The sequence below is a fragment of the Leucoraja erinacea genome, chromosome 24 (assembly GCF_028641065.1).
Source record: "Leucoraja erinacea ecotype New England chromosome 24, Leri_hhj_1, whole genome shotgun sequence".
Classification (NCBI taxonomy): Eukaryota; Metazoa; Chordata; class Chondrichthyes; order Rajiformes; family Rajidae; genus Leucoraja; species Leucoraja erinaceus.
Window position 1 is genome coordinate 19,980,576 of NC_073400.1, and position 27,371 is coordinate 20,007,946.

Sequence of the window (27,371 nt, forward strand, 5' to 3'; positions counted from 1 at the left end):
CTAGACCTGTTAATGGTCACTTGGCTCAGGCCTAGGAGCAGAGTGACGATGATTTCCCCTAACCAACTCGTGCCTCTCTAATGCTCTGCAAGCTGGTGTCAGGTACATGTGACTGAATTGAAGTCAAAACATGAATAGCAGCTCCTTCAAATACGCGAAAACTGATATTTTAATTCTCATGTCCCAGATAAACAGGGAACAAAGAGCACCCAAATGGCACGCAGCCTGAGAGCCCATGAACCAACTTAAAATACTATGTGACACTCGTTCTGCTCCACCATCAGGCGGTCAGAGGGAAAGATTAAAGCATTCACTCTAAGCCTCCTGCTAGAAATGCAGTAACTCTACTGAGGGCTGGGATTCAGTTTATTGGACCATTGGGATCTCTTCTGGTGAAATGGTGACCTGCACAAGAGGGATGACTTCCACCTAAACTGGCGGAGGAACCAATATCTTGGGCAGGTTTCCTCGTGCCACACGAGTTTGGTTTTGAATTAGATTGGCAGGGGGTGGGATGCAGGACTGAGACAGGTGAGAGTCTGAAAGTTGGTATGGATGGTGATGAAAAAATGGTTCAGTGGATGGAATGGGCAGGAGTATGGCAGGGAAACAAGAGTATGGCAAGAGCGCACCTATTTTAAGAGACTTGATGGGTAAGGCAGATGAATTCCGGACATGGATAGGTATGTATGACCGGGATAGAAACATAGAAATTAGGTGCAGGAGTAGGCCATTCGGCCCTTCGAGCCTGCACCGCCATTCAATATGATCATGGCTGATCATCCAACTCAATATCCCGTATCTGCCTTCTCTCCATACCCTCTGATCCCCTTAGCCACAAGGGCCACATCTAACTCCCTCTTAAATATAGCCAATGAACTGGCCTCAACCACCCTCTGCGGCAGAGAGTTCCAGAGATTCACCACTCTCGGTGTGAAAAAAGTTCTTCTCATCTCGGTTTTAAAGGATTTCCCTCTTATCCTTAAGCTGTGGCCGCTTGTCCTGGACTTCCCCAACATCGGGAACAATCTTCCTGCATCTAGCCTGTCCAACCCCCTAAGAATTTTGTACGTTTCTATAAGATCCCCTCTCAATCTCCTAAATTCTAGAGAGTATAAACCAAGTCTATCCCGTCTTTCTTTATAAGACAGTCCTGACATCCCAGGAATCAGTCTGATGAACGTTCTCTGCACTCCCTCTATGGCAATAATGTCCTTCCTCAGATTTGGAGACCAAAACTGTACGCAATACTCCAGGTGTGGTCTCACCAAGACCCTGTACAACTGCAGTAGAACCTCCCTGCTCCTATACCCAAATCCTTTTGCTATGAAAGCTAACATACCATTCGCTTTCTTCACTGCCTGCTGCACCTGCATGCCTACTTTCAATGACTGGTGTACCATGACACCCAGGTCTCGCTGCATCTCCCCTTTTCCTAGTCGGCCACCATTTAGATAATAGTCTGCTAAGGGATGTTCTTAGCCATTACGGAAACCTGGCTAGGAGAGGGACAGGGCTGGAAGCTTCATGTTCCATGGTACAATGCTACAGGAGAGATAGAGGTGGGGTGTAGAGGAGTGAATGTTGCTTTATTGATCAAAGAGAATGTCACAGCAGTAGTTTGAGATGAAATTACTGCTGGTTCGTCCAGTGAGGCTATACGGGTGGAGCTGAGAATTTAAAAAAAAAAAAAGGGATGAATACCTTGTTGGGAGTATACCATGGCCCCCAAATAGTCAATGGGAATTTGAAGAGCAAATATGCCAGGAGATTGCAAATAGCTGTAAGATTAATAAAGTAGATTTTAACTTTCCCAATATAGACTGGCTCTATCATAGTGCAAAAGGCTTGCAAGGGGTGAATTTCTCAAATGTGTTCAGGGAAGTTTCCTCAGACAATATAGAGAGGGCCTAACATGGGAGAGGGCAAAGCTTGACATACTCTTAGGAAATTGAGAAGTGTCTATGGGTGAACCTTTTGGGACCAGCAATTACAGTTCAAATAATTCTAAAATAGTTTTGGATAAAGACACATGTTAAAATACTAAATTGGGATAAGGCCAACTTTGATGTTATTAGACAGGTACTAGCTCAAGTTGATTGGAGTAGGTTCTTTGCTGACAAAGGAATATCCAAAGAGTGGGATGCTTTTAAAAGTGTGATGACAAGTGTTCAGGGCATGCATGTTTCTGTTAGAGTGAAGGGCAGGGTAAGCTTGTGGGCATGTAAGCTTGGAGAATGAGAAATTGAGGCTCTGGTCAGGAAAAAGGACAATGTAGGCAGATGGGTTCATGCGTATCCTTGGAATTTGGGAACTCGGGAGCATACATAAGAAGGAAATCAGGAAGATAGAAAGGGGACAGGCAGATAAAATGAGGTAAAATTCAGAGACATTTTTTTAGATTAAGGGAATGAGGGTGTCTGAGAGAATAGGGGCCCTCAGAAACCAAAACGGTCATCTCTGTGTGGAGCTGCAGGAGATGGGAAAGGTCCTCAGTGAGTATTTCTTCACTTTTTACCATGGAATTGAGACATGAAGGGACTTGGGACAGTTAATGAAGTGTCTTACAGATAGTCAGTATTATGGTTGAGGAGGTGCTGAACATCCTGAGGTGAATGAAGGTAGATAGATTTTCTGGGCCTGATCAGATATAACCAAGGACACTGGGATGCTAGAGAAGAAATTGCAGGTGGTCTGGTGGATGTCGACGTCACTAACACAGGGTTTATCTTTCACATGGTCCATTCCTCCTAAGGGACTGCTCTCGCCAGATCTATTGGCCAAGGATGAAAAGCCGAGTTAGTGAGAAGACCTAACAAGGTTCAGTCCGGCGGGATGCCAAGCATCTTGACGCTCCTCTGTTGATGGTGGAGCTGAGTGGCATCTTCCACCAGCTCCACACGGCCAAGTCCCCAGGACTTAATGATTATACAAAAGCAAATTTTGCAGAAAGTGAAGATGGTTGTGAAATATTGCAGCAGTATCTGGATCCATTGGCTAGGTGGGCATTTGAAATGTTGATGTAATTTAATACAGAGAAATGTGAGGTGTTGTATTTTGGGACATCAAACAAGGGGTTGGACCTACACAGTAAATAAGGTAGATAAGGTGGTCAAAAAGGCTTTTGGCATTTTGACCTGCATCAGTTAGAGTATTGAGTATAGAAGTTTAGTTTAGTTTAGAGATACAGTGCGGAAACAGGCCCTTTCGGCCCCCCAGGTCTGCGCCGACCAGCGATCCCCGCACATTAACACCATCCTATACCTACTAGGGACAATTTTTACATTTACCAAGCCAATTAACCTACATACCTGTACATCTTTGGAGTGTGGAAGGAAACCGAAGATCTCGGAGAATACCCACGCAGGTCACGGGGAGAATGTACAAGCTCCGTACAGACAGCACCCGTAGTCAGGATCGAACCCGGGTCTCCGGCGCTGCATTCGCTGTAAGGCAGCAACTCTACCGCAGAGCCACCGTGCCGCCCTGCTGGGAGGTCATGTTGCAGTTGTATAAGACGTTGGTGAGACCGCATTTAAAATATTGTGTTCAGTCTGGGCACCATGTTAATAGAAAGATTTTTGTCAAGCTTGAAACGGTTCAGAAAAGATTTACGAGGATATTGCCAAGACTAGAGGGTGTGAGGTATCGGGAGGGGTTGAGTAGGCTGGGTCTCTATTTCATGGAGTGCGGGAGGATGAGGGGGGGATCTTGGCGAGGTATACAAAATCATAAGAATAGATCGGGTAGATGCACAGAGTCTCTTGCCCAGATTAGGGGAATCGAGGCCCAGAGGACAAGGTGAAGGGGAAAGGATTTAATAGGAATCCGAGTGGTATCTTTTTCACACCAAGGTTGATGGGTGTATGGGACAAGCTGCCAGAGGAGGTAGTTGAGGCTGGGACCATCCCATCGTTTAAAAGACAGTTAGACAGGTACATGGATTGGACGGGTTTGGAGGGATATGGACCAAGCGCAGGCAAGTGGGACAAGTGTAGCTGGGACATTGTTGGCTGGTGTGGGCAAGGTGGGCTGAAAGGTATTTTTCCACACTATGACTATGACGATGGGCTAACTGTAGAATTCCTCAGAGCTTTTTGGGATGTCCTTGGGGATGACTAATTCAGGGTCCTGGTAGGAAGTGACTAGGGAGATGACCCTTTCTTATATAGTCCTGCTGTCTGAAGGAGGATCTCCGCTTTTTGCAGAACTGGCACCCAATCGCCGTTCCCTGCACAGACTAAAAGCTCTTTGCCAGGGCAGTGGCAAATCATCCAGGCTCTGTGCACTCTCACATGATCCACCCAGACCTATCCTACACAGGCCCAGGCCAGTCCATGCAGCACAACATTTATCTGGCCCAGCACCAGATCTACCTGCCCCAGAGGGCTGGTCTGTTGGTCACCTTTCCCTCAATCAGGAAAATGCGTTCGACAGGGTGGATCGTGGCTATCTATTCAGAGCTCTGCACGCCTTTGGTATCGGACTGCATTTTGTGGCCCAGGCCTGGCTTTTGTACACAGCTACAGAGTATGATGAAGATTAATGTGTTTTTTACCCCTGCCTTCAGTTGGGACAGGAGTATGTAAGGGTTGCCTCATGTCCAGCCAGTTACTGTACATTCCATCTGTGGAGAGCGATTCTTGTGTCTATGTCTGCAGAGGTTGATGGTCTGGCTCTGCGTGGGCTGGGCATGGAGGTGGTCTCGCGACCTCCGCCAATAACGTGCTTCTCATGGTGGAGCCGGAGACCCCATTTTCACAATAAAGTTGGTGCATATATAGAACATGCAGCCAGAGGTGACAATTGAGGCAGGTACTATAAAAGGCATTTTGACAGATATGTGATGGGAAATGTTTAGAGGGAAATGGGCCAAAGGCGGGCAGCAGGTAGGACTGATGTAAATGGGGCACTTTGGTCGGCATGTGAAAGTTGGGCTGAAGGGCCTGTTCCCATGCTGGATAATTCTATCACTTGTGTCTTTGTGTGCTATTTGAATCTATGTGCTTATAATGCTGTTGTAAGATTTTCATTATACCTGTCTCACCATATGTGCATATGACAGTAAATCTGAATCAATTTGACTAAAGCAATCCTCTCAACTCCGTCTCTCCATTTTCTGCCTGCAGGTCTGAGTGTTTTGTGTATCCGGATGCCAGAGTTTGATTATTGCACTTATGCAGAGTGGGTGATTTTGTGTTGAGGTTAATGTCTCTCTCTCTCTCTCCTCCTCTCAAGAAAGTCCTCACTAACTGAATCTCCTCCCACAGCCCATGGATACTCCCCCAATGACACAAAGATGATTCATTTAATTTTAATATATTTGACACAATGTCTGACAAGGTCTATAATAAAAATTTTCAGCCCAAATTGACGAGCCTCTAGGTTGAGATAGACTTCAAACGGCGCTCAATTTGATGACAGTATTTCTCTGGAAGTCCAACGGATCTGTGGAAGGAACATTAGAGAGATAGGAGTGAAAAATGAATAAGAGAGAAATCTTCACTGCCACTCTTGGAGAGCGGGTGAATGCAATCACACAGAAACACTCAGCCTTGGTTCCTGTCCCAGTTCACTCACAACAGTCTGCAACTCAACTCCAAACCTTTCCTGGCCAATTTCTGCATTGTAAATTGCATCAAGGCCACACCTGATTTTCACTGTACAGAAACCCAATGTTTAGTTTATTAAAGTCATGTGTACCAAGTTACATGAAAAATGTTTTTGTTGCATGCTGTACAGTCAGTGAAAGAACTATGCAGGATTACTATCAAGCTGTTGTGGGAATTGTGGGAAGAACTGAGCTGTTCTTCCATTTTGTCTTTCAACATGGGCAGCACTTCACTCTGTGGGAATTGAACTTTTGACTCCAAGGGTCATTGCACGATGCCTGTTTAGCATAGTCAAAAGTTCACTTAATACAAAGGAGAGCTTATGAACTCAAGGCTACACCGAGACTCCCTAATCTTCCGACATAGATAAAGAAGCCTGTTTCTACGTGGAAAGTTCCTGAATGCTGGATCACAATAATTAACCCTGTAAACATGTGTACGTGACTAACCTTGCTTCAATGCAATCAAAAATGATATAAAAATACTACATGCTTTGTATCATGAGGACAGCCTCTTGCTTGAATGTTCTCGTCTGACAAGTTATTGCTAATAAAGTAGCCACAGTTTGATTGTCATTCACGTCTAGTGTAAATTATTCCAACACTGTCCACAGTGTACAGGATTAAGGGAATGATGTCTCGTGCAAGATAAAGCCAGTAAAGTCCGATTAAAGATAGTCTGGGGGCTTCAATGAGGTCAATCAGTGCAGATCAGTAATAACATTCATCACTCGCCATCAATGCACATGCACCCTGGGACTGAGTCCACTTCTCTACTCTCTTTACACTTGTGTCTATGTGGCCAAGCACACAGCTCCATTGGCCAAATCATTAGTGGTGATGAGACAACATATATGGGCAAGATAGAACACTTGGTTGAGTGGTGTGACAACATAACCTCTTGCCCAACCTCAACAAAACCACTAGCATTTGCAGTTTCTTGTGTCTCCAAGGAACTAATAGTTGACTTCAGCAATGAAACGTTGGGAGACCATGTGCAAATTTCCTTGATGGGATGGTGGTGGAGAGAGTTGGCAGCCTTAAATTCCTGGTTCCTAACAACTCAAATGACCTATCCTCATCCCAGTTCATAGATATAATCACAAGGTAGACAACACCCCTACTTTCTGAGGTTTTAGGAGATGCAGCATGTTAACATGTTCTCTAACAAATTACAACAGATGCCATGTAGAAATTCTCCACTGTAGAAGTTATATTAAGAACTGATTTGGCAATTCCATTGCTTAGGCATTTAAGAGACTGTAGCAGTGGTGGACTAGTTAATTATTGTTCCAACATTCCTAACCATCAAAAGCATCTACAGAAGCTGCTGCTTTAAAAAGGGGATCAATGATCTTCAAGAATCCCCCCCATCTGGGCCATGCTCTTTTCTTGCTGCTGTTGGGCTGTAGTAGCCTGAAGTTCCACGCCATCAGGATCAAGATCAGCTATTTCTACAACTACTAGATTGTTCAACCGACCTGCATGAGGCTAATCCTATCCAGGTGATGGAACACCATAGCGCACCTCTTGCACTACCATGGACTTGCTTTTATTGTTTTTGTAGTCTTTTCTGTTTCTCCGTCTTGTTAAATTTATGTATAATTTGTTTTTTGTGTTGGACAATAGGTGCAGGAGCAGGCCATTTGGCCCTTCAAGCCAGCACCGCAGTGTTGCAGTGTCCAGCCAGCAGTGTTGTCTGAGTCTATGTGCCTGTGATGCTGCTGCAAGCAAGATTTTCATTATACCAGTACCTCATTGTACTTGTGCATATGACAATAAACTTAATGTGATCTATCCCCTTCTCACTCTTCCAATGATCACAATCCCAATGCAACTTGACCTTTTCTTTTCACTCCAAGTGCACCATCCCAAAGGGACCCACCCTTTCCCATTCACTTATGTCTATAATCCCATCGATCTACCTGTAACTGGTTCCCATTAACCATCCCCTCCCCACTGTACATATTCCCATGGGCGCTACTTCCCATTTCAGTCCCATTATAAACAATCACCATGGACCAACCCTTCCCCTTCCCCCCTCCAATATACACAGCCCCATGGACCCCACCAGTGACATTAACCCCTCCACTGTAAATGCCAACTGGAGGACCCTTCCCATTAGCCTATGCCAAGTGTACACAATCCTCATGGGACCGAATCTTCCCATTCTTCCACCCAGTTCACAATCTCCAAGGGAATGGTCCTTCCCATCGAACGCCCCCCCCCCCCCCTCCCCCCTCCAACTATACATAATCACGTGGACCCACATTTTTCCCATTGTCCATCGTTGCACTATACACAATTTCTATGGACTTGACCCTTCCCGTCACCCCACTGTCCTAAACACAAAATGCTGCTCCACTCACCTTAGCTCATCCAGCTTCTTCTGCTTGACCTGATCAAGGCGGACCCGGCGCTGGTGAGCTTCCTCCTTCAGCCGTTTGCCTTCCTCAAAGAAGGCAGCTCTCTCCGCAATATGTTTCTGCTCCTTTTCCCGGATCTGCTCCCTTAGATCTGTGGCAAACTTGGTCCTGCCATGCCTCTTGTCATCTTCCTCCATCTGCTCCTTTTCCATCTGCTCCTTCTGAACCCTAAAAGGTCGAGAGGGAGAGTGAACGACTAGATGGCCAGAGAGACACATAGAGACAAGGAGGGCACTCACCTGGAAAGCCTCGAGCTGGATCGACCGGCCGCGTTGCAACCGCGAGCTGGATGGACCGGCCGCGTTGAAACCGCGAGCTGGATCGAGCGAACAGCGACCTGCATCTACCGACCACACACACATCGCAAAGGTGAGGACCAGGGACAGCGGAGGAGCGCTGTCTGCACGATGAAGAAGTAGGTAAACAGCTGTCACAGAGTACCATAAGTCCTTTAGAGAGCGTGGGGGTGGGGGGGGGGAGAGGGGGAAGTGGATAGAAGTGGGAGAGAAGGGGAGAGAAGGGGAGAAGGGGAGAGAAAGGGAGAAGGGGAGAGCAGGGGGGGGAGGGGAGAAGGAGTGCAGCCACTTTTAAGAAGTTTAGCGGGCATTTTACCTACGGGTAGGTCTTCCTAGGTCGTGAAACTGCAATGAGCTAATCAAAATGGCCAGTCAGCGAAGGAGATGGCCTAAGGCTGCCTTCGAGTGCCTGTAAATAAGTAACGACCCCAGTCCACTGCACTGCGAGTGAAAAAGGCCCATGCTGACCAAATTTTACTCGCGGAAATTCTTTCAATACGCTGAAAAACTAGAGAGGGGGAGTCGGGACTGGTCGGGGTGGAGGGGATTACAGCAATAGGGAGGAGTATAGGTGTCGGAGGGAGCTACAGCAAAATGTGGGGTGTACTGGCTGAAAGGGGTACATAAATAGAAAGGGAGGTAGGGCCAGAGATATTCTGAGGGACAGATTGGAGAGCACCAGTGCATGGTGCAGTTGTGTTTTGGAATATCTGGCCACTACATTGGGTGGCTTCAGGATTCCACGCTTCTTCATCCCAACCACCCAGAGCCCTGGAACCACCCAGTGGAAAGGATGCTTAGTTCAGGCCAGAGCTGGAGGACCGGACTCAGGTCAGGACAGAGCCGGACGACTGGGCCCAGTTTGTGTTACCCCCCTTGGGGAAGGTGTGAAGCCCCCTAACAAGGCACAAGGCAGACTCTCCAGAGTGGCTCCTTGGGCAAGGGATTTTAGCTCCGGAGATAGACTGGAGAAGCTGAGGCTGCCCTCCTTGTCATGAGAAGGGCTGAGGAGATATCTGTAAGTGACGAACATGTTGCCGATGATTTAGGAGTAGAGGTAATGGGAATCCATCCCCATATTCGGACAGTTCAAGGAAGGAGGCTGCAGTGATTTTAGATTTTGATGACGCTAGAATTGGGGGAGTGGGGGAAGTGAGGTGCATGGGAAAGTGTATCCACAGAGACGGTATATACCACTGCCCTGGTGGTTATGGATCAAATCAGAGCTCTGTATGAAGGATGATGTCGGCTTTGAAGAGAAAGAGCAGAACTGCAAGGTGAGGTGAGCATGTCAGAAGGCTCCCCAGTATATTGATCCTAGCTACTGTGCCGGCAAATCACGGCATGTGCCAGTATTGCCTGCAGAGAGGGCAAGACTGACCAACCTACTTGAGCACTCTCTCAAACTCCTGCCGCTCCTTGTTGGCCTGCACGGCTAGGAAATGTTGTTTCTGCTGGATTTGGGTCGACCGGGATTCCTTCAGCACTGCGTTCAACTTGGCCTTCTTCTTCTCGTCGTCCAGCTCCTTCCGCCGCCAATCCCGCTCAGCAGCCTCCTGGCTCCGTTTGGCCCGTAATTCATCCTGCAGAACATGAGCATGGCAGCATCTCAGAGGCACTTCATTGACCGAGGAAATAGGAAAGGACGAAGGTAGACAAAAATGCTAGAGAAACTCAGTGGGTGAGGCAGCATCTATGGAGCGAAGGAAATAGGAAAGGACCCTCAGTTACTCTCCTTCGAGGGCTAATTGTTCACTGACTAGTGTTCCTCAGTCCCTGTCGCTCAGGAAAATATCTGAACACGTCTATCTCAATCCCTCTCGCTCTCAGGGCATGTCTGTACACTGACATCAGTGTACAGTGTATCACTCAGTCTCTCTCTCTCTCTCTCGGGGGTTAAATGTCTGCTGACTGGTGTCCCTATCCCTTAAGGAGATTATCTTTACACTTACTGGTGTTTCCCAATCCCTCGCCCTCTCAGGGGGATATATGTACACTGACTAGTGTCTCTCAGTTCATCTAGTTAGAATGTTGTGTCACTCTGGAAGTGGAGGAGGCTGAAGACAGAGAGGTTGGTGTGGGAATGGGAAGGCGAATTAAAATGGTGAGCAACTGGCAGGACCAGATGGATGCAGATCCATGGCAGTGGTTGCCTAATCTGTATTAGATTAGGAGAGGCCACATGAAGTACAATAGTCAAGGTTGGAGGAGGTGCATGTGAATCACTGTCTCACATGAAGGGCTGATATGTCCTTCGGAGGTGAGGGAGGAGGTGCTGCACCTCCGACATCACAGGACAAAGGAAGGGGAGGGATAGGTAGGGAGGGGTGTGTGAGCCAGGCATCATGGAGAGAGTGGTTCCTGTAGAAGGCAGTAAGGGGTGGGAAGATGTGATGGGTGATGGTATCATGCTACAGCTGGCAGAAAAGTAAAATATAAGATGTGCTGGTTGTGGTGGCTGATGAGGTGAAAGGTAAGAACTAAGGGAACTTTGTTAATTCTGAGGGGAGATGGGGTGAGAGCAGGTGTAGGATATGGTGGAGATACTGGCGAAGGCTTCAATGATAGTGGCATGACAGCCATGTTTCCTGAAGAAACTACATTTCCGAAGTCAAGTGGTTGAAAGTTACATCTGGAGACCAGATGCAGCAGAGATAAAGAGACAGAGAAAGGGATGTAGTTCTTACAAGAGACAGGATGGGAGGAGGTGTAGTCAAGATGACTCTGTGAGTCAGTAGATTGTTTCCCATGATAAAGACGAATAGATCAAGAAAGGGGAGGGAGGAAGCAGAAATGGTCCTAGTTAATTTAAGGTGAAGTTGGTGAAGTTGATGAAATTCATGAGTTCCACAGGAGGCAGCATGAATGCCATCATCGATGTAGTAGAGAAAGAGTTGGAAAATGGTGCTACATCAAGCTTGGTCATCAGCAAGCTACATCAGTCTGAAGAAGGGTTTCGGCCTGAAATGTTGCCTATTTTCTTCGCTCCATAGATGCTGCCGCACCCACTCAGTTTCTCCAGCACTTTTGTCAAGCTTGGAACAAAGACTGCTCCACATACCACCAACAAGAAGACGGCCATAGCAAGGGCCAATGCAAATGCCTTTGACAAAACCATTCTTGGGAAGACTGATGTGGTAACTGGGTGATGGGTGATTTTTGTGCTGATGTTGCACCAACCTGCTCGGCCTTGATGTCTTGTGCACGTTCCTGTAGGGCCTGCAGGCGAGCAACCTCTACCGCCTTCTCTCGTCTCAAACGCTTCTGCAACTCCTCAAATTCAGTCTCTCGTTTCTAACAAGGAACACATGAGGGAGAGTAGTGGGCACTGAGTGAACCTCCCCTCCATATACTGCCATGTCACATACTCCCAGGGAACAGGTTAGACACAGAGTGAAATTCCCTCTTCACTGTCACATCACACATTCCCTCTATCATGTCATGAACAATATCCCCCGCACAAGGCCTGCACTGTCTGGTTCAGTGGATAGAATGCACATGTGTTCACTCAGCAAGCCACTGAAACTCAGTGAATTGGGGCTGTCCCCCTCTCCACACGCTGCCCCCTCCTGGTTCCACACACCAAGTCCCACTACAAACACAGACCTCCACCCAGTCTCCAAAAACTGTCCCCTACTCTCTCTCCACACACTGTCCCCCATTTTCACTGTGCACTGAGTCTCCTTGCCCCATTCCCTGATCGTCTCCTCACCCATCTCCCAATCTCCCACCCAAATCGCTTCCGCACATTCCTTTCCATCCCCATCCCCCCCTTCTCTTCCCCAGCACCTACTGCTCAGTGACCTTCCTGGGCTACTCACCAACTTGAGGTCCTGGAATTCACGGACCTTCTGGTCGGCCATGAGGTCCTGTTCGTGCAGCTCTTCCTTCCTGCGCTGCACGGCATCATTCGCCTCCTTGATCTCGTGGTGAGTCTGCATCTGCTTCCGGTGTTTTGCCCGCAGATTCTAGGTGGGAAGAGAGTTGGCTGATGGTCACTGGATCAGGGCAGAGCGGGTGCAGCTGACATGTGACATTGCAAAGGGGCAGAGAAATGGATAGTGGATGTGAGGAGCAGGGTGCTCGGAGGAGGATGAGGAGCCCAAAAAGTAAGAGAGGGACAGAGAGAGCGTTAGAGAGAGACGTAGAAAGGAAGAGGAAAGGGGTGAGGGAAAGGTAGAGAGGGGGAGAGAGAGTGGAGGGGAGGAAAGGGGAGGGAGAAGATGGGGAATGGAGGGGAAAGAGATAATGGCGTAGGAGAGGGTGCATAAAGAGAGGGGGATAGAGAGGGGGGTCAGAGAGAGAGCAGAGATGGGGGGAAGGGGAAGGGATGGGGGAGGAGGAGACCAGGGGGGAAGGGGAAGGAGAGTGGGGGAAAAAGGAGAGGGGGTGGGTGAAGGAAGGAGGGAGAGGGAGGGGGATTGAGAGGGGGACGGAGAGGGGCGATATAGCGCAAAGAAAGGGGAGAGAGAGGATGGGGGAGGGGAGAGTGGGGATGGGGTGAGGAGTGTGGGTGAAATGAGGGACGGGGGAGGATCTGGAAAGGGGAGAGGGGGAGAAGTGAAAGTTGGGAGAGTGGGGGAGATGGGGAGATTGGGGGAAGGAGAGAGAGGGGAAAGAGGGGTAGAAGGGCAAGGTGGGGGGGAGGATGGATTAGAAGGTGCAAAGGAATGGGGTAGATGGGGAAGGGGGCAGGAGAGAGGAAAAGGGGGTAATTAGGGAGAGCAGAGAGTGGGGGGAAGAGAGGGTTGGAGAGGGAGGATACATGGGGACCAGGGATGGCAGTAAAAACTTGGAAGAAAGGGGAAGTAAGGTGGGTGAGCGAGTTGAGGGGGGTGAGAGGAGAGAGAGGGAGGAGAGGGTGAGAGGGGGAGTAGTAGGGGAAGAGGGACAGGGGAGAGTGATCAGAGGGAGGGGGAGGAAGGAGAGGGCGGAGGGGGTGGAAAGGAAGGAGGGGGGAGGATGGTGTGGGAGTGGGGAGGGGGAGGATGGTGTGGGAGTGGGGAGGGGGGAAGGAGGGGGAAGGAGTGGGGAAAGACGGGGGAAAAGGAGGGGTAAATGGAGGGAGTAAGGAGAGGGGATAAGGAGAGGCGACGGGGGAGCGGGGAGGATCAGGGAGGAGAGGGTTGGGGAGGGGGAGGGAGGAGAGCGAGCGGTGGGAGAGAGGGGACGGGGAGTTTAGAGGAGAGGGGAGGAGAGAGAGGGGGGAGGAGGGGAAGAGTGGGGAGAGGGGAGAGAGGAGGGGCGGAGTAAGGAAGGGGGAAGGGGGGAAGGTGGGAGTAGGGAAGGGAAGAGGAGGGAGGGAGAAGGAAAGAAGGAGGAGAGAGGGGGTAGAGAGGGGGGAATGGGGAGGGTGAGAGAGGGAGGAGGGGGGAGAGATGGTGAGAGAGGTGGGCAAGAGGGGTGAGAGAGATGGGGTGTAGGGGAGAGCTGGATGAAGGGGAGAGGGGGAGGAGGCAGAGAGGGTGGAGAGAGGGGGATGTGGTGGAAGGGGGAGAGGGAGGGATAAAGGAGGGACAATGGGGAAAGGAGTGGTGGGAGGAGAGTTGGGAGGTAGAGGGAAAATGGATGAGAGACATAGGGGTGAGGAAGGTGGAGGATACAGAATGTTAAGGTTTCACATTCTCACCTCCAGATCCTCTTGGTGCAGCCGTTCCAGGGCCTTCAGCCTGTCCCTTGCCTCCAACGCCTTGATTTCCTGCTGCAGCATCCGCTCCCTTTCCTTCTCCTCCATCTGCTCGATGATGCCAGCTTTAGCTCTGGGACAGTCGGTAGACAATTACAGCCACCCTGTGTAATCTCATCTTGTGCTCCAACTGTCTCTCATTTCCGTCTTACTCTCATATTTTGCCCTCATACCCTACCTTCCATTTTCATCCCTTTGCTCTCCCTCTGCCCCTCTCTTTGCCTTCTTATCTCCTCACTGTCCTATTCTAACCTCTCTCCCCCTTCTTCTTCTTCCTCCACCACCATTTTCTTTCATCTGCCTTGCCTGTGGCTGCATCTCCCTCCCTCACTGCACTTTCCCAATCACGCCATTTATCAGTTTCTTTTCCTTCTCTTTCTGTCCACCTCTTCCTTTCTCAGGCTCTTCTCTTTGTCCTGCCTCTCTGTCTCATTGTTCCTGCTCCACATCTACCTGTGCACCTTTTTTTAATCTCACTGATCTCTCCCTGTCATTGCTGTTGCTCTTCCGTCTCTCAGCCTTTCCCTCCGTTCTTACCTCAGTCCGTTCTCTTTCCTTTTGCGTTCAATCTCATCCTGCATCTTCATTGCTTTCTGTCGATCCACCTCCATCATCATATCCAGTCGTCGATCCTCCTCCAACATCTCCTTCGTTATTTGTTCCTTCTCCAGGATCTGTGCATCACGAATTGCATGGCATCGAGCTCCTACAATGGTCTAAAAGAAACATCACACCAACATTGAGAGTGAAGTTCTCCTGATTTGGCCTATCACACATATCGTATAAGTAAGAAACAGTAAATCTCCCTCTACACTGTAATGTCACTCATTCCCAGGGTGCAATGTAGACTTCAAAATATATTTTCTTCTCCATGTCAGTCAGTACAGGGATCATCGTCGCTTTTTGGATATCTATCATTCAATTGTTCTATATCTCTCTATATCACCATCTATATCACTTGTTTCCCTTTCCCCTGACTCAGTCTGAAGAAGGGTCTTGACCCGAAACATCATCTATTCCTTTGCTCTAATTTTCTTTGTGATCTCCCATATTACCTCTCTCTTTCTCTCTCTGGCTGTCTGCATCCCATCCCTTACTCTCCCCACTCTGTGCCCTTCATGCCGTCCCATTCTCTCCTTCCTTGTGCCACTTCCTCTTCCACTCCCTCTCCCTACACACCCTCTCTCTACCTCTTGCCGCACCGTCCCACCTCACTGACCTCATTGATCTTTTTGATCTCGTCCTCCTGCTCCAGGCGCATGGTGTTGGCTTTCTCCAGTAGGTACAGAGCCCTGTCCCGTGCTGCCTCCTCCACGTCGTTCAGCTTCTCATTCTTCTGTCTCTGCAACTCCTTGGTTCGGATGAAGCTTTTTCCGATCGGCTGCCAATTCCTGCAGAGACCACTGAGCGTCAAAGGGCGAGACAGTGGCTAGAGCGAGGGGGCAATGCTGGCTGGAAGGAAGATCGATGGTGGCAGAGGATGACAGGGGAAGTGGGGCAATGGTAGGAGGAGGGGCGAAGCTGCGATGGGGAGGCATCGACAGTAGTGTGGGGTTGACAGTGATATGGTATGCCTCAACAGTGGGATGGGAAGGGCTCGACTGGACTGGGCAGGGCTCAATAGTGGGATGGGGAGAGGTCAAGAAGGGATGGGGAGGACAAGGTAGGAAGGAGAGGGTTCAATGGTGGGATGGGAAGGGTTCGAGGTGGGATGGGAAAGGCTCAACGGTGTGAATGGGAAGGGGTGATCATAGGAATGGTTGGGAAAGGAATAATGGCAAGAGGAACCAGGATGGCCAATAAAAGTGGGAGGGTGGCATAATGACTGAGCATAATCAGGGGCAATTGTGCTAGGACAGAGAAACCAATGACATGGCAAGTGGGGACAAAGGTAAGAATGAGTCAGGGATGAGTGTGGGTAAGAGCTGGGGTGAGGGGCACTTCTGTGAGAGAGGATGCACAGACTCCTATGAGGGGGAGAGCCACAGGTCCCCAGCGTTGCATTGTGGCCTATGTGGGTCATTGTTGGAGAATTACCTACCGCTGCATTCATTTTCTCTGCACTAATAGCCTTTCGCATGACCTCACGTTCCTCATCACTGATCACCCGCGAAGCTGCCTTTATTCGCTCGAAATCCACAGGACTGATGATCAGAGTCTTGCCTGAGGGATCTTCTGTGGGAATACTGCAAAGAGACAGCATGGGAGAGGGAATGAATGATAGAGAGAAATAGGAGGCAACAGAGTCGACAGAGGGAAAATAAGATCAGCGAGAGACAAGAGATGGGAGAGCGAAAGAGGAAGGTTGAAACAGAGCGTGAGAATGGGGCAGGTAAAGGCAAATGAAGTGAATTAGGAAAGGTAGATATAATGATAGAGAAATTAATGGAGAGAGAGAGAGAGGGGGGGGGTTAGAGAGAGAGAAAGAGAGAGAGTGAGAGAGAGAGAGAGAGAGAGAGAGAGAGAGAGGGGCGCCCACACACCCACGCTTCCACAGAGAGAGAGGAGACAGAGGGGGAGAGAGAGAGGGAGGAAGAGAGAGAGAGAGAGAGAGCAGAAAGGTCACCATTTTGTGAATGAGTAATGAAGGGGAATGGAAATGGGATTAGGAAAGGGCACAGATTAGACAGATTAGGGATGTAGGGTGAAGTGAAGGATGAGGAACAGAAAAGCACAGATGGGAAGTACAGTAGAGAGGGATGGGAAGGGGTGGGGGGTGAGCAGTAGTGGGAAAATTGAAGGAAAGACTGGGGGATGGGAGGAAAAGGGTGGGAAGGAGGGATGGTGTGGCAGAGAGGTGGAGGAGGGGCTTGGGTTGATGGGGTTGGGGAAGAGGAGAGCAATAGCAAAAATAAGTTGTGATGGTGCAGGGACAGGAGGATGAGAGGCAGCGACAATGGTGAAAGTGTAGGGTGAGTAGTGGGACACGGAGAGAGACCTGGTGATGGGCAGGAGCCTCTCAATTAGATTTCCCTCTCCCCAGCTTGTCCGTCTTACATGAGGTCCCGAATGTGGTCCTTGGTGATGATACGCATGCTCTCATGGACCTTGATGGAGGTGGGAACCGTCTGCAATGCCTTGGCGAGGGCTTCATCGGAGCAGGGGTCGAAGCCTGCAGCTGCTTGTTCAGTGGGAGCCGATCTCTGAAATACCATGTGTGCAGACAATGAAACCTCACGCCTCTACTCTCACAAAAGCCGCACCAACCATCATCCCCCAAACTCCCCTTGCTCTACCAACGACCCTGACCAGGCTTGTCTTCCTTGGGTCAGGTCAGGAACGCTTCATAGCTAGTTTATGGACCAGAATAGGAGAATGCCCAGCCAGCTCCTTCAACCTACTTAATTAAAATTAATCGATTGAGCCTACACCCTTGATGTCACGACTCCCTCACCTATTGAATCTTGAGGGGAGACAATTCCAAAAATGTTCAAACCTCAGAACAAATAAAATATTCTTCAACTTAGAACTAGTAGAGGAACTTTTATCCCAGGGTTTGTCCCTTTGTTCAGGGCTGGCTGATGATCACCACTTTGTCAAGGGCAATCAGAGTTGGACAACAAATTCTATATTCCTAGTTTTTTTTTTTTTTTTTTTAATTTAATTTTTTTTTTATTGGAGGAAAAAAAATTACAGTACATCTAATGTATTGCTTTACATTTCCCTCCATTTTGTGTTTTATATATAATAACAAAATAACCCTTATCACCCTCCCTAAAACACCCCTTGGCAGCTAATGTTTTCACAATACAAATATATCACAAATACAAATGCACATTTTAACAATAATAAAGTAACAAAACAGAATAAAGGTGGCTCCCCACTTACTGTCAAGTGCCCTCAGTCAATAGGTAGTTCCTTTAGACCCTCAAAAGTATGATAAAAAGGGTTCCCATTTCAAATAAAACTTTTTCACAGACCCCCTCAATGTGAATTTAATCTTTTCTAGCCTTAAAAAAAACATCACGTCTTCCAGCCAAGCAGCAGCAGATGGAGGAGTGGTAGATTTCCAGACCAGCAAGATTCTCCTACGGGCCAAAAGTGATGTAAATGTAATGATATCAGACTAGGTTGTATTTAAACCCAAGGTTTTATCTGCTACACCAAATACAGCTACAAGCAGGCAAGGTCTCACTGTCATCCCAAGGACTTCACTGATGGTTTTGAAAACCCCTGCCCAGTAGTTACCAAGTTTGGGGCAAGACCAGAATGCATGAGCTAGATTGGCTGGAGAGAAGGAGCACCCGTCACAGCCAGCGTATATCCCTAGTTTTACCCAGATTCTGAAAACGAATTAAACGAGGCAAAAAACGATTGGAAATAATGATATGCTTCACAAATCTATTATAATTTTGAAGTTGTGATTAAATTCAGACAAACCTCTTGCATTGGGACTTTCAAAAACTTTGTGCAAAGAGATAATTGAACAAAATTCAGACCCACGGCATGTGCTAGATGAATTGAGGATATGGGAATGAACAGATGGAAAAGATTGGTCATTCTTGGATGTGACCACTGGGATGTCACAAGATTGGTAGTGAGGTCTCAGCTCCTCACAATTTCTGCTGAACTGAAAATATATAATTTATGCAACTGATGATTTATTGTATTTGTTGTGATTTTGCACTTAATAATAATGGATGGGATTTATATAGCGCCTTTCTAGATACTCAAGGCGCTTTACATCGCATTATTAATTCACTCCTCAGTCACACTCGGTGGTGGTGAGCTACCTCTGTAGCCACAGCTGCCCTGGGGCAGTGACGGAAGCGTGGCTGCTAATTTGCGCCTACGGCCCCTCCGACCACCACCAATCACTCACACACATTCACACGCAGGCAAAGGTGGGTGATGTGTCTCGCCCAAGGACACAACGACAGTATGCACTCCAAGCGGGATTCGAACCGGCTACCTTCCGGTCGCCAGCCGAACACTTAACCCATTGAAGCAGCAGCAAATATGTATTTCATTGTTCCAGTCCTGGTGCACGCAATGAAACACTCTTGACGCTTGTATGAATGATTTGGAAGAGTAGGTCAAGTGAAATCTATTCAAGGTTATTGATGACACAAAGCCCTGCAGTAGCTTGAAATATGACAAAGATGCAGATAAGTTAATTGACTGGGTAAGGACATGGAATACAAGTTGAAAAAATACAAAGTCAATTATTTTTGTGCAAATATATAAAGGTAGAATATTTTATTTCATTGTGTGATTGGATGCTGTTGGGAGCGGCCGTGTGAGGGGAAGTGCCGTGTGGAGGAAAATGCATCTTGAGGCTTAGGCTTGAGAGGCTTCGGAGCGAAGGGTTGAGGAGAGAAGCAGACCTGTAAGACCCAGAGCAACAGTAAGTAGGAAGTTTCGCAAAGAATTATGAGAAACGCAAAAGAGACATGAGACATGCTGGATCACGCGATGTGCTGCAGCTGCATGATGTGGGAGCTGGTGTTCAATCATGATGACCACATCTGCAGCAAATGCTGGTTGATTGAAGAACTAAGACTGTAGGTGGACGACCTCGAATCTGAGCTTCAAACGCTGAGGCACATCAGAGATGGTGTGAATTACCTGGACGCTATATATCTGGAAGCAGTTACGCCCACTGAAGCCCAGTGGTGACATGGAGGGTGTGACTGCTAGTGAGGCAGGCAGGGGAACAGAGGTTAGGACTGAGTTAGATGACTGCAGGAAAGATGAGCAACCTAACCAGGGCACTGTGGTTCAGTGGTCCATTCAAGAGGGAACAGGAAATAAAAATGTAGTTGTCATTGGGGATAGTGTTGGTAGGGACATTGACAATGTTCTCTGTCATGGGGATCCCGAAGGCTGTGTTGCCTGCCTGGTGCCCGGGGATTCAGGACGTTTCGTCTGACCTGTAGAGGAACTTGGAGTGGGAGGAGAAAGATCCAGTCATCGTGGTCCATGTGGGTACCAATGACGTGGGAAGATTGAGGAAAGAGGTTCTGCTAAAGGAATTTGAGCACCTCGGAACCAAATTCAAAAGCAGAACTAATAAAGTAATAATCTCTGGATTGCTACCTGAGCCGCGTGCAAATTGGCATAGGGTTGAGAGGATAAGAGAGTTGAATGCGTTGCTCAAGGACTGGTGTGGAAGAAGTGGTTTTGAATTTGTGGGGCATTGGCACCAGTATTGGGTAAAGGATGTTCCGACGAGACGGACTCCACTTGAACCCGACTGGAACCACACTACTGGCAAACTGTGAAACTGGGCCGTAAAAAGAACTTTAGTTTAAACTAAATAGTGGGGGTGGGAGTTGCACTTTGAGCTCAGGCGGTCGAGGGGTTGGGATCTTGCTTTGTCTATCGCTGCACTCGACCTCGGAACCGTTGATTCAGTTACCTGCTGATGGTTGCCAAAGAGAGACTCGTCCACCTGAGAGGAGATGCCGTTGGGACGATATCGCCGGCTGCGGGCCAGGCCAGCGGACGGGACGTTGTCCCCATAACGGTCACAACTGCCAGGACAGGCCACCTGGAAGAGACAGCGGGCGGCGGTGAGAGGCGAGCGGCAGGTGGGGGCCCGGAGCGAGGTGGGGGTGGGGGGGGCGGGGGGTGGGAGACACGGGGGGGACGGCGAACAGACCCCGGGCCCTCTCCCCTACTCCCACTCCTCCCCTTTCTCACCATGACTTCTGGCCCAATCTCCCGTCACTATGGAAACGGACGCTCAATCGCACCGGAAGCGCGGCGTGCACCTCCTTCCGTTGCTACGAACAACAGCAAACGTTGTCATGGAGACCGGCCGCTTGCACGCGTGGTCGAAAACACGGCCGCTGTCAATCACCAGACCCCGCCCCCTCCTCCCTCTGTGGCAATCCCGCGCCTGGTTAGCGACACCGCCCCCTGCTGGCGGAATGCAGGCACCGACACAGGCTCCCGATCCGGCCAGCGTGGTTAGTTTTGGACACCAGTCACTGTGTTCACAGTCCATGTTGAGCTATTGCAGACGCTGAAGAAGGGTCTCCACCCGAAATGTCACCCATTCATCTCTCCAGAGATGCTGCCTGTCCCGCTAAGTTACTCCAGCTTTTCGTGTCTATCGTTAGTTCAGCGTAGTTTAGTTCAGAAATACAGCTCGGTAACAGGCCCACCGCGTCCACGCCGACCAGCGACCCCCCTACACCAACACTATTCTACCTACACACACTAGGAACGGGGTGGAAGATTGCAACCTTCACGTGGTCCGCCTTGTTTCGACGAATGCAAACAACCTGGCGTGCACAATCAAATACGATCAAATAGAACAAGTTGTCCTACAACTTTAGGCTCTGCACGCCATACACAAGAAGAAGACACACGGACACTAGGAACAATTTACAATGATGCCAAGCCAATTAACCCACAACTTCTATGTCACAGAGTCGTAGAGTGATATAGTGTCGAAACAGGCCCAACGTGCCCACGCCGGCCAACATGTCCCAGCTACACTAGACCCACCTACCTGCCTGCGCTTGGTCCATATCCCTCCAAACCTGTCCTATCCATGTACCTGCCTAACAGTTTCTTAAACGTTGGGATAGTCTCAGCCTCAGCTACCTCACCTGGCACCTTGTTCCATACACCCACCACCCTTGTGTGAAAAAGTTCTGGTTCTGGTTGATTACTGCGCAAACACCTGGTTACCTCGTGGTTACCTCGCGCAGGTCGGAGTGAGTAGAGTAGCGATTAAACTTTGAAGTGGGCCTGTTCGACTAAGTTGAGGAGATCTAGTTGCTCAATCCACTTTTTAAATGACTTAACATCGGGAGCAGCACGTGTGTTGGGTGGTAACATATTCCATTCCCTCATCGTCCTTGGGTAAAGGGAATATTGATAGCAAACTTTATTGAAATTTAGCGAGTTGATGATGTAGGGACCGTTATTTTGTCATGTTTCATGGCAGTTGGTGCTCTCGGATGATGGGAGATATGATGGCGTGATTTTGTGAATCTCCTTATCAATTGCAATAAGTCTTAGCCTAATTCTGCGAAGCTCTAGGGTATAACATCCGAGAGGTCAGCATATTGTTCACGCTCGATTTGCACTTGTAGTCACTACATTCAAAGCGGGCTGCTCGCGCTGTACTTTCTCCAGGGTGATCTTGTTGTTGAAAGGATCCCGTACGTCTCCACAATACTCCAATTTGGGTCTGACCAAGAACTTGTAGGCATTCTCTTTGACGGATGTACCACATGCGTGAAAAATTCTCTTGAGAAGGCCGAGAGTTTTATTTGCCTTGTTAGACACTTGATTAATATGCATCGCCAACTTAAATCTTTGCTTAATTCGACTCCTAGATATGGGTGATGGTCGACAGCAAGCAATGTATGGCTACCCATGTTGTATTCCGATAAAAGTGGTTTGATCTTGTGTGAGACATGCGTGGAATTACATTTGTTTGTATTGAATGACATAATTGAATGACATGAATTTACCCCTCAGTGCCCTATTGAATATTTTCTTCTTCACCTTGAACCTATGTCCTCTGGTCCTAAATTCCCCTATTCTGGGCGAGAGACCCGATCTATTCCTTTCATGATTGTGTACACCTCTGTGTCTTTGAGGTGTTTTTGTTTAATCTTGAAACGTGATATGGGAAGAAAGCTTTATATTCACTGCTGAACACATAAGAACAAAGATATCAAACGTGCACATTATATTAAAAATAAATAAGAGATTGGCATACATAATCCAGGCGGATGCTCCTAACACTACTGAGTGTGCTATGCTGAGATAATGCAAAGTGGCAACACATGTAGATAGGGCGGTGAAGAAAGTGCTGTCCTTCATCAACGAGGCGAGATGTCATGGGGTGGTTGTATGGACTGTTGATAAGGCCTCATTTGGAGTACTGTACACCGTTCTGGCTAGCACAATGTAGGAAAGACAATATTCTTGGTTTCTTGGTCCTCCAAAATATTCCAAATGGAATTTAAACTGGAGGTGGTGAAGGGAGGGCTTAAGCCAGAAAGGGTTATTGGGAAGAAAGAGCTACTTTAAATTTAGTTGCGTCTGGTTGGGTAACTATAGTTGGATGGAGATTATTCCATGCTTTAATTGTGCGGGGGAAGAACGAATTGCTGTATACATCTGTCTTTGTAGCTGGGATCACAAATTGGATCGAATGTCCTCGTCTGCCCCTAATTGGTTTGGGTTTGGTGTAGGTCTTGTAGTCTATGTCGAGCTGACCATTTAACATTTTGTAAAAACAGGTCAAACGGTGAGCTTCACGTCTGTCTTGGAGTGGGTTCCACCCCAGAGAATTCAGAAGTTTGGTGACACTCGCTTCTCTCGTGTTAGTAACAAACCGAGCTGCCTGTCTTTGGACACGTTCGATGGAAGAAATGTATTTTTATTTGTGTATGGGTCCCATGCTGCAACTGCGTAGTCCAAATGAGGTCTAACGAGGGTGGAGTATAGCTTCTCCTTGACAGAAGTTGAACAATTATGAAATATTAAGCAGCGAGGGTGCAGACAAGATTCACAAGCATGCAACCTGGGTCAGAGGGTTTGAATCCTAAAGAGAGATTCAATAGGCTGGGCGTAATCTTCCTGAAGTGAAGGAGGCTGAGAGATAACATAATAGATGTATATAAAATTGTGACAGGCGTTGAAAAGGTAGATAGCCAAATGTATGTTTCCCATTCTAGGGTTATTCAAAATCTAGGTTTAGGCAGAGAGGTAGAAGGTTAAAAGCGGATCTGAGAGGTATGGAAAACATAGAAATATAGAAAATAGGTGCAGGAAAATGGTGCCGCCCTACATTAGGTAAAAAAAAACATTTAAGAGGCATCTGAACAACTACCAGAGACCCGGGTTCGATCCTGATTACGGGTGCTATCTGTGCGGAGTTTGCAAGTTCTCCCGGTGAACGCGTGGGGTTTCTCCGAATGTGCTGGCCACAGTGGGATATAGAAGTCATCCCAGTAGGATTAGTATAGACGGACAGGAGAGTCAACACAGGCACGAGGAGTGGGGGGAGGGGGGCAGGGCCCGTTTTCTATGATGCAACTCTGCTTCTATGAATATCCCTGTCCCTCCCCACATGATTGAACAGAGGGGGAGAGATGACCGCGATGACAGTCAGATCTGCCTGCATCATGCTCACACTGCATATCAACCGAGGTGTCAATCAAAATCAATACCAACCAAACTCTGATTTGCACTATAATTGTTTAATATATGAACATTTTTATTGGTGTCTTTCAATATAATATTGATCACGTCTTAGGAAGGGGGATTGTGTGTGTGTGTGCGTGTGTGTGTGTGTGGGGGTAGGGGGTGGGGGGGGGGGGGGGTGGGGGGGGGGGGGGGGGGGGGGGTAGGGGGTGGGGGGGGGGGGGGGGGGGGGTAGGTCAGGGGAGGAGAGAGCGCCGCTGATTCGTTGCGCATCGCTATTTGAAGACGCGTGCGAGGCGAGTGAGAGGGTAGATCAGCGCCATCCCAAGCTGCTGTCTGAACTTGCTCTGGGTCAAGGCATAAACGCCGGTATTTGTACAGCAGCTGAGGTGTTGCAGGACGAAGCCCGTCCTCTGCACGATCTCAGGTGGGACCTTGACCCGGTAGCCTAACCAGTACATCCTGTTCCAAATTGAATGCACCATGAAGACGAACCACAGCAAGACGAAATTGCCCGAGACAGCAAGCAATAGGATGATGGATTTTCTGCGACTGTCCATCCCTGGATCTTTGGGGGTCTCTCCATTGCTGGGAGCCCGGAGCCTCCGACGGGCTCTGTTGGCCATAACGATGTGCCGAACGGTGAAGACATTGAACAGCATAACCAGAAAAAATGGAGCCACCGGGGTGATGATATAGTGAATCAACTCAACCGCTGCCCAGATTTGTGATTCCAAGATACCGGGCCTCTCCCTGCAAATAAAGGGGTCATTGTGGAAATTATACTCGCCGGTCAGCATGAAGTACCAGAAGATGTTCTTTAAACAGCTCACTAGGGCCACTGTCCACAGAACAACGGCCGCGATTCTCTTTGTGCAATATTTCAATTTCAGCTTCTGGCAGCAAATTGCCAATGTGCGGTCGAAGGTGAACGCGACGGTGAACCAAACGGAACAGTCCGCGTCTGCGAAAAGCAGGACGGCGTGGAAATTACACACGGGGATGCTCCACAGGAAACTGAACTGGTCCCGATATGTCATCGGGATGTGCCTCCATATCAGGTCGAGGACAACGACGACCAGATCTGCGGTCGCCATGGCCACCAGGTAGCGGGTGACACACTCGGAGAGACCACACTTGCCCCGCGAGAGGATGACAATTGCCACTGAGTTCACTGTGAAGGGGATGGGGGAATAAACAGGATGTTAAACAGCGGTCTGGGAGATGAGTTAGCAGTTTTACCCATCATTGAATAAGTTCTACAACTTCTATATGTATATTATTTACCAATATCTTCCATTGTTTGAAGATGTTGAAGATGTAGCAACACGATTTAGGGGTCGGGTGGGGGTGGGAGGGGGGATGGGGGGGGGGGGGGGGGGGTTACTGGGGAATTCCCCAACCGGTCAGTTAGCAACGGTAGAAAGGGAAACAATGTGAATGGAAGAGGCAAAACCAGAGAAACAGGCCTTCGACCCGCCGAGTGCACGCCAAACTATCAAACGCCCTTAAACATTAATCTAATGTTATTATCACACAGTCAACGAAAGACGCAAAATATCTTGGTACAGGGAGACTTGAGAAGCCTGAGATGCAGAGGGGATTGGGAGTCCTAGTGCTGATTCATGGTCTGCAGGAAAGCAAGTCATTAAGATACAGTGTTCGGGAGGTTCTGCTCCAGTTACGGTGTGTGTGTGTGTGTGTGTGTGGGGGGGGGGGGGGGGGGGGGTGGGGGGGGGGGGCATGGTGGGACTACATCTGGAGTATTGTGCAACATATTGTTTTCCTTCTGTAAGAAAGGACGTTAAACGCATTGTAAATAGTTCAGAGAAGGTTGACCAGACTGATTTTCTGGAATGGTGGATTGCCAGGAAACACTGGCTAGGATCGGATTGTATCCACTAGAACCTGGAGGAAAGAAAGGGATGGAAACGTTCAATATTCAAATAGTTCGTGGGTGGGACGATTGAAGAAGGTATTAGCTCGCATGTCCCAAATTCTATTTATTGTTCACCGTTTCAAACTAGTGGACCACCGATTTAAACCATCTGAAAAATAACGATTTCTCAGAGATACAAATCTTTCGAACGTTCTTCTGCAAAGAGTAGTGGTGGGAGAGTTTTATATATAATTCGGGGAGTTGGAGAGATCAAACGTCTACTTCGCTGGATGGGAGTGTACAGAGGAGATCAACATTACATCTTAATGAGGGACTGTGTTCCCTATCCTTGCCCCCGATATATCTGTTCCGTGATTTAAATTCAAATTTCCACTGCCTGCAGTTTTATTCTGCTTCCCAGCCTATGGACACCTTCTCGCAAGTACATATTTCTCACCTTAGCACACCCCACAAGTCTGCACTGTAGTAACATCCTTCCTGGGAGCGGGACCGGAACGGCAACCAGTAGTCAAACTCTGGTCTAACACGGCCCAGCGTTACAGTCCTGCTCGTATACTCTATTTCAGATAAAGGAAAAGTGTCCCGTCTGCCCTTTTAACCCCAACATAGACATGACCTTTAAGGACCTACAGACTTACACTCCGTGATGATTTAGTCTCACACGCCACCCAACGCCTTCTAATGTAGCGGGACAGGCAGCATCTCTGGAGAAGGATTGGGTGACGTTTCGGGACGAGACCCTTCTTCAGACTGAAGAAAGCTCTCGACCAGAAACGTCACCCATTCCTTCTCTCTAGAGATGTTGCCTGTCCCATTGAGTTACTCCAGCATTTTGTGTCCACCTTTAAACCCGCATCTGCAGTTCTTTCCTACGGGACACCTTCTAATGCATTGTCTATTCACTAGCTTGTTGCACCAATCGTTAATTTACGCATCGCTGGATTAAACTCAATTTGCTACTTTACCGCTCACGTCTCCGTCTCCTAGTCCCCTCAGTCTCCCCATTGTAACCACTCGGGAAATTTCTGTACCGGCTACAAATTTATTTATCATCCCCCTCCTCACCTCCCCCCTCCCAATTAGCTGTAATTCGCTGCCATCAACAATAGATAGCGGGAGACTGACCGCGCGGAGCCCCATTGGTAGCAATTCCAGTAACAAAAACACCCCTTTATCGTTCCCCTCTATTTCCTTTCAATTTGGATCCAATTTGCTGCTCTGCCTCTGGTCCCATGGGCTTTTTAACTTTCTTCACCAGCCTGCCACGTGGGACCTTGTCTTACTGCCTCACCGACATACACATATAACGCCATCAAACTCACCATCCACACCG

The 27,371-nt window shown here is 48.5% G+C and overlaps 1 protein-coding gene across 1 annotated transcript; it reads right to left on the reverse strand.

Moving 5' to 3' along the window:
- Positions 1-8: 8 nt before the first annotated feature.
- On the reverse strand, positions 9-20,800 carry LOC129708746 (cilia- and flagella-associated protein 45-like). Its single transcript, XM_055654708.1, has 12 exons — positions 20,665-20,800; positions 20,381-20,512; positions 17,017-17,162; positions 16,061-16,205; positions 15,239-15,400; positions 14,557-14,735; positions 13,963-14,092; positions 12,155-12,301; positions 11,514-11,627; positions 9,723-9,916; positions 7,981-8,205; positions 9-5,448 (listed from the first exon to the last, which is right to left on the reverse strand). The coding sequence occupies exons 1-12, from the start codon at positions 20,665-20,667 to the stop codon at positions 5,382-5,384; spliced, it is 1,644 nt and encodes a 547-aa protein (XP_055510683.1). The 5' UTR covers positions 20,668-20,800; the 3' UTR covers positions 9-5,381.
- Positions 20,801-27,371: the final 6,571 nt, after the last annotated feature.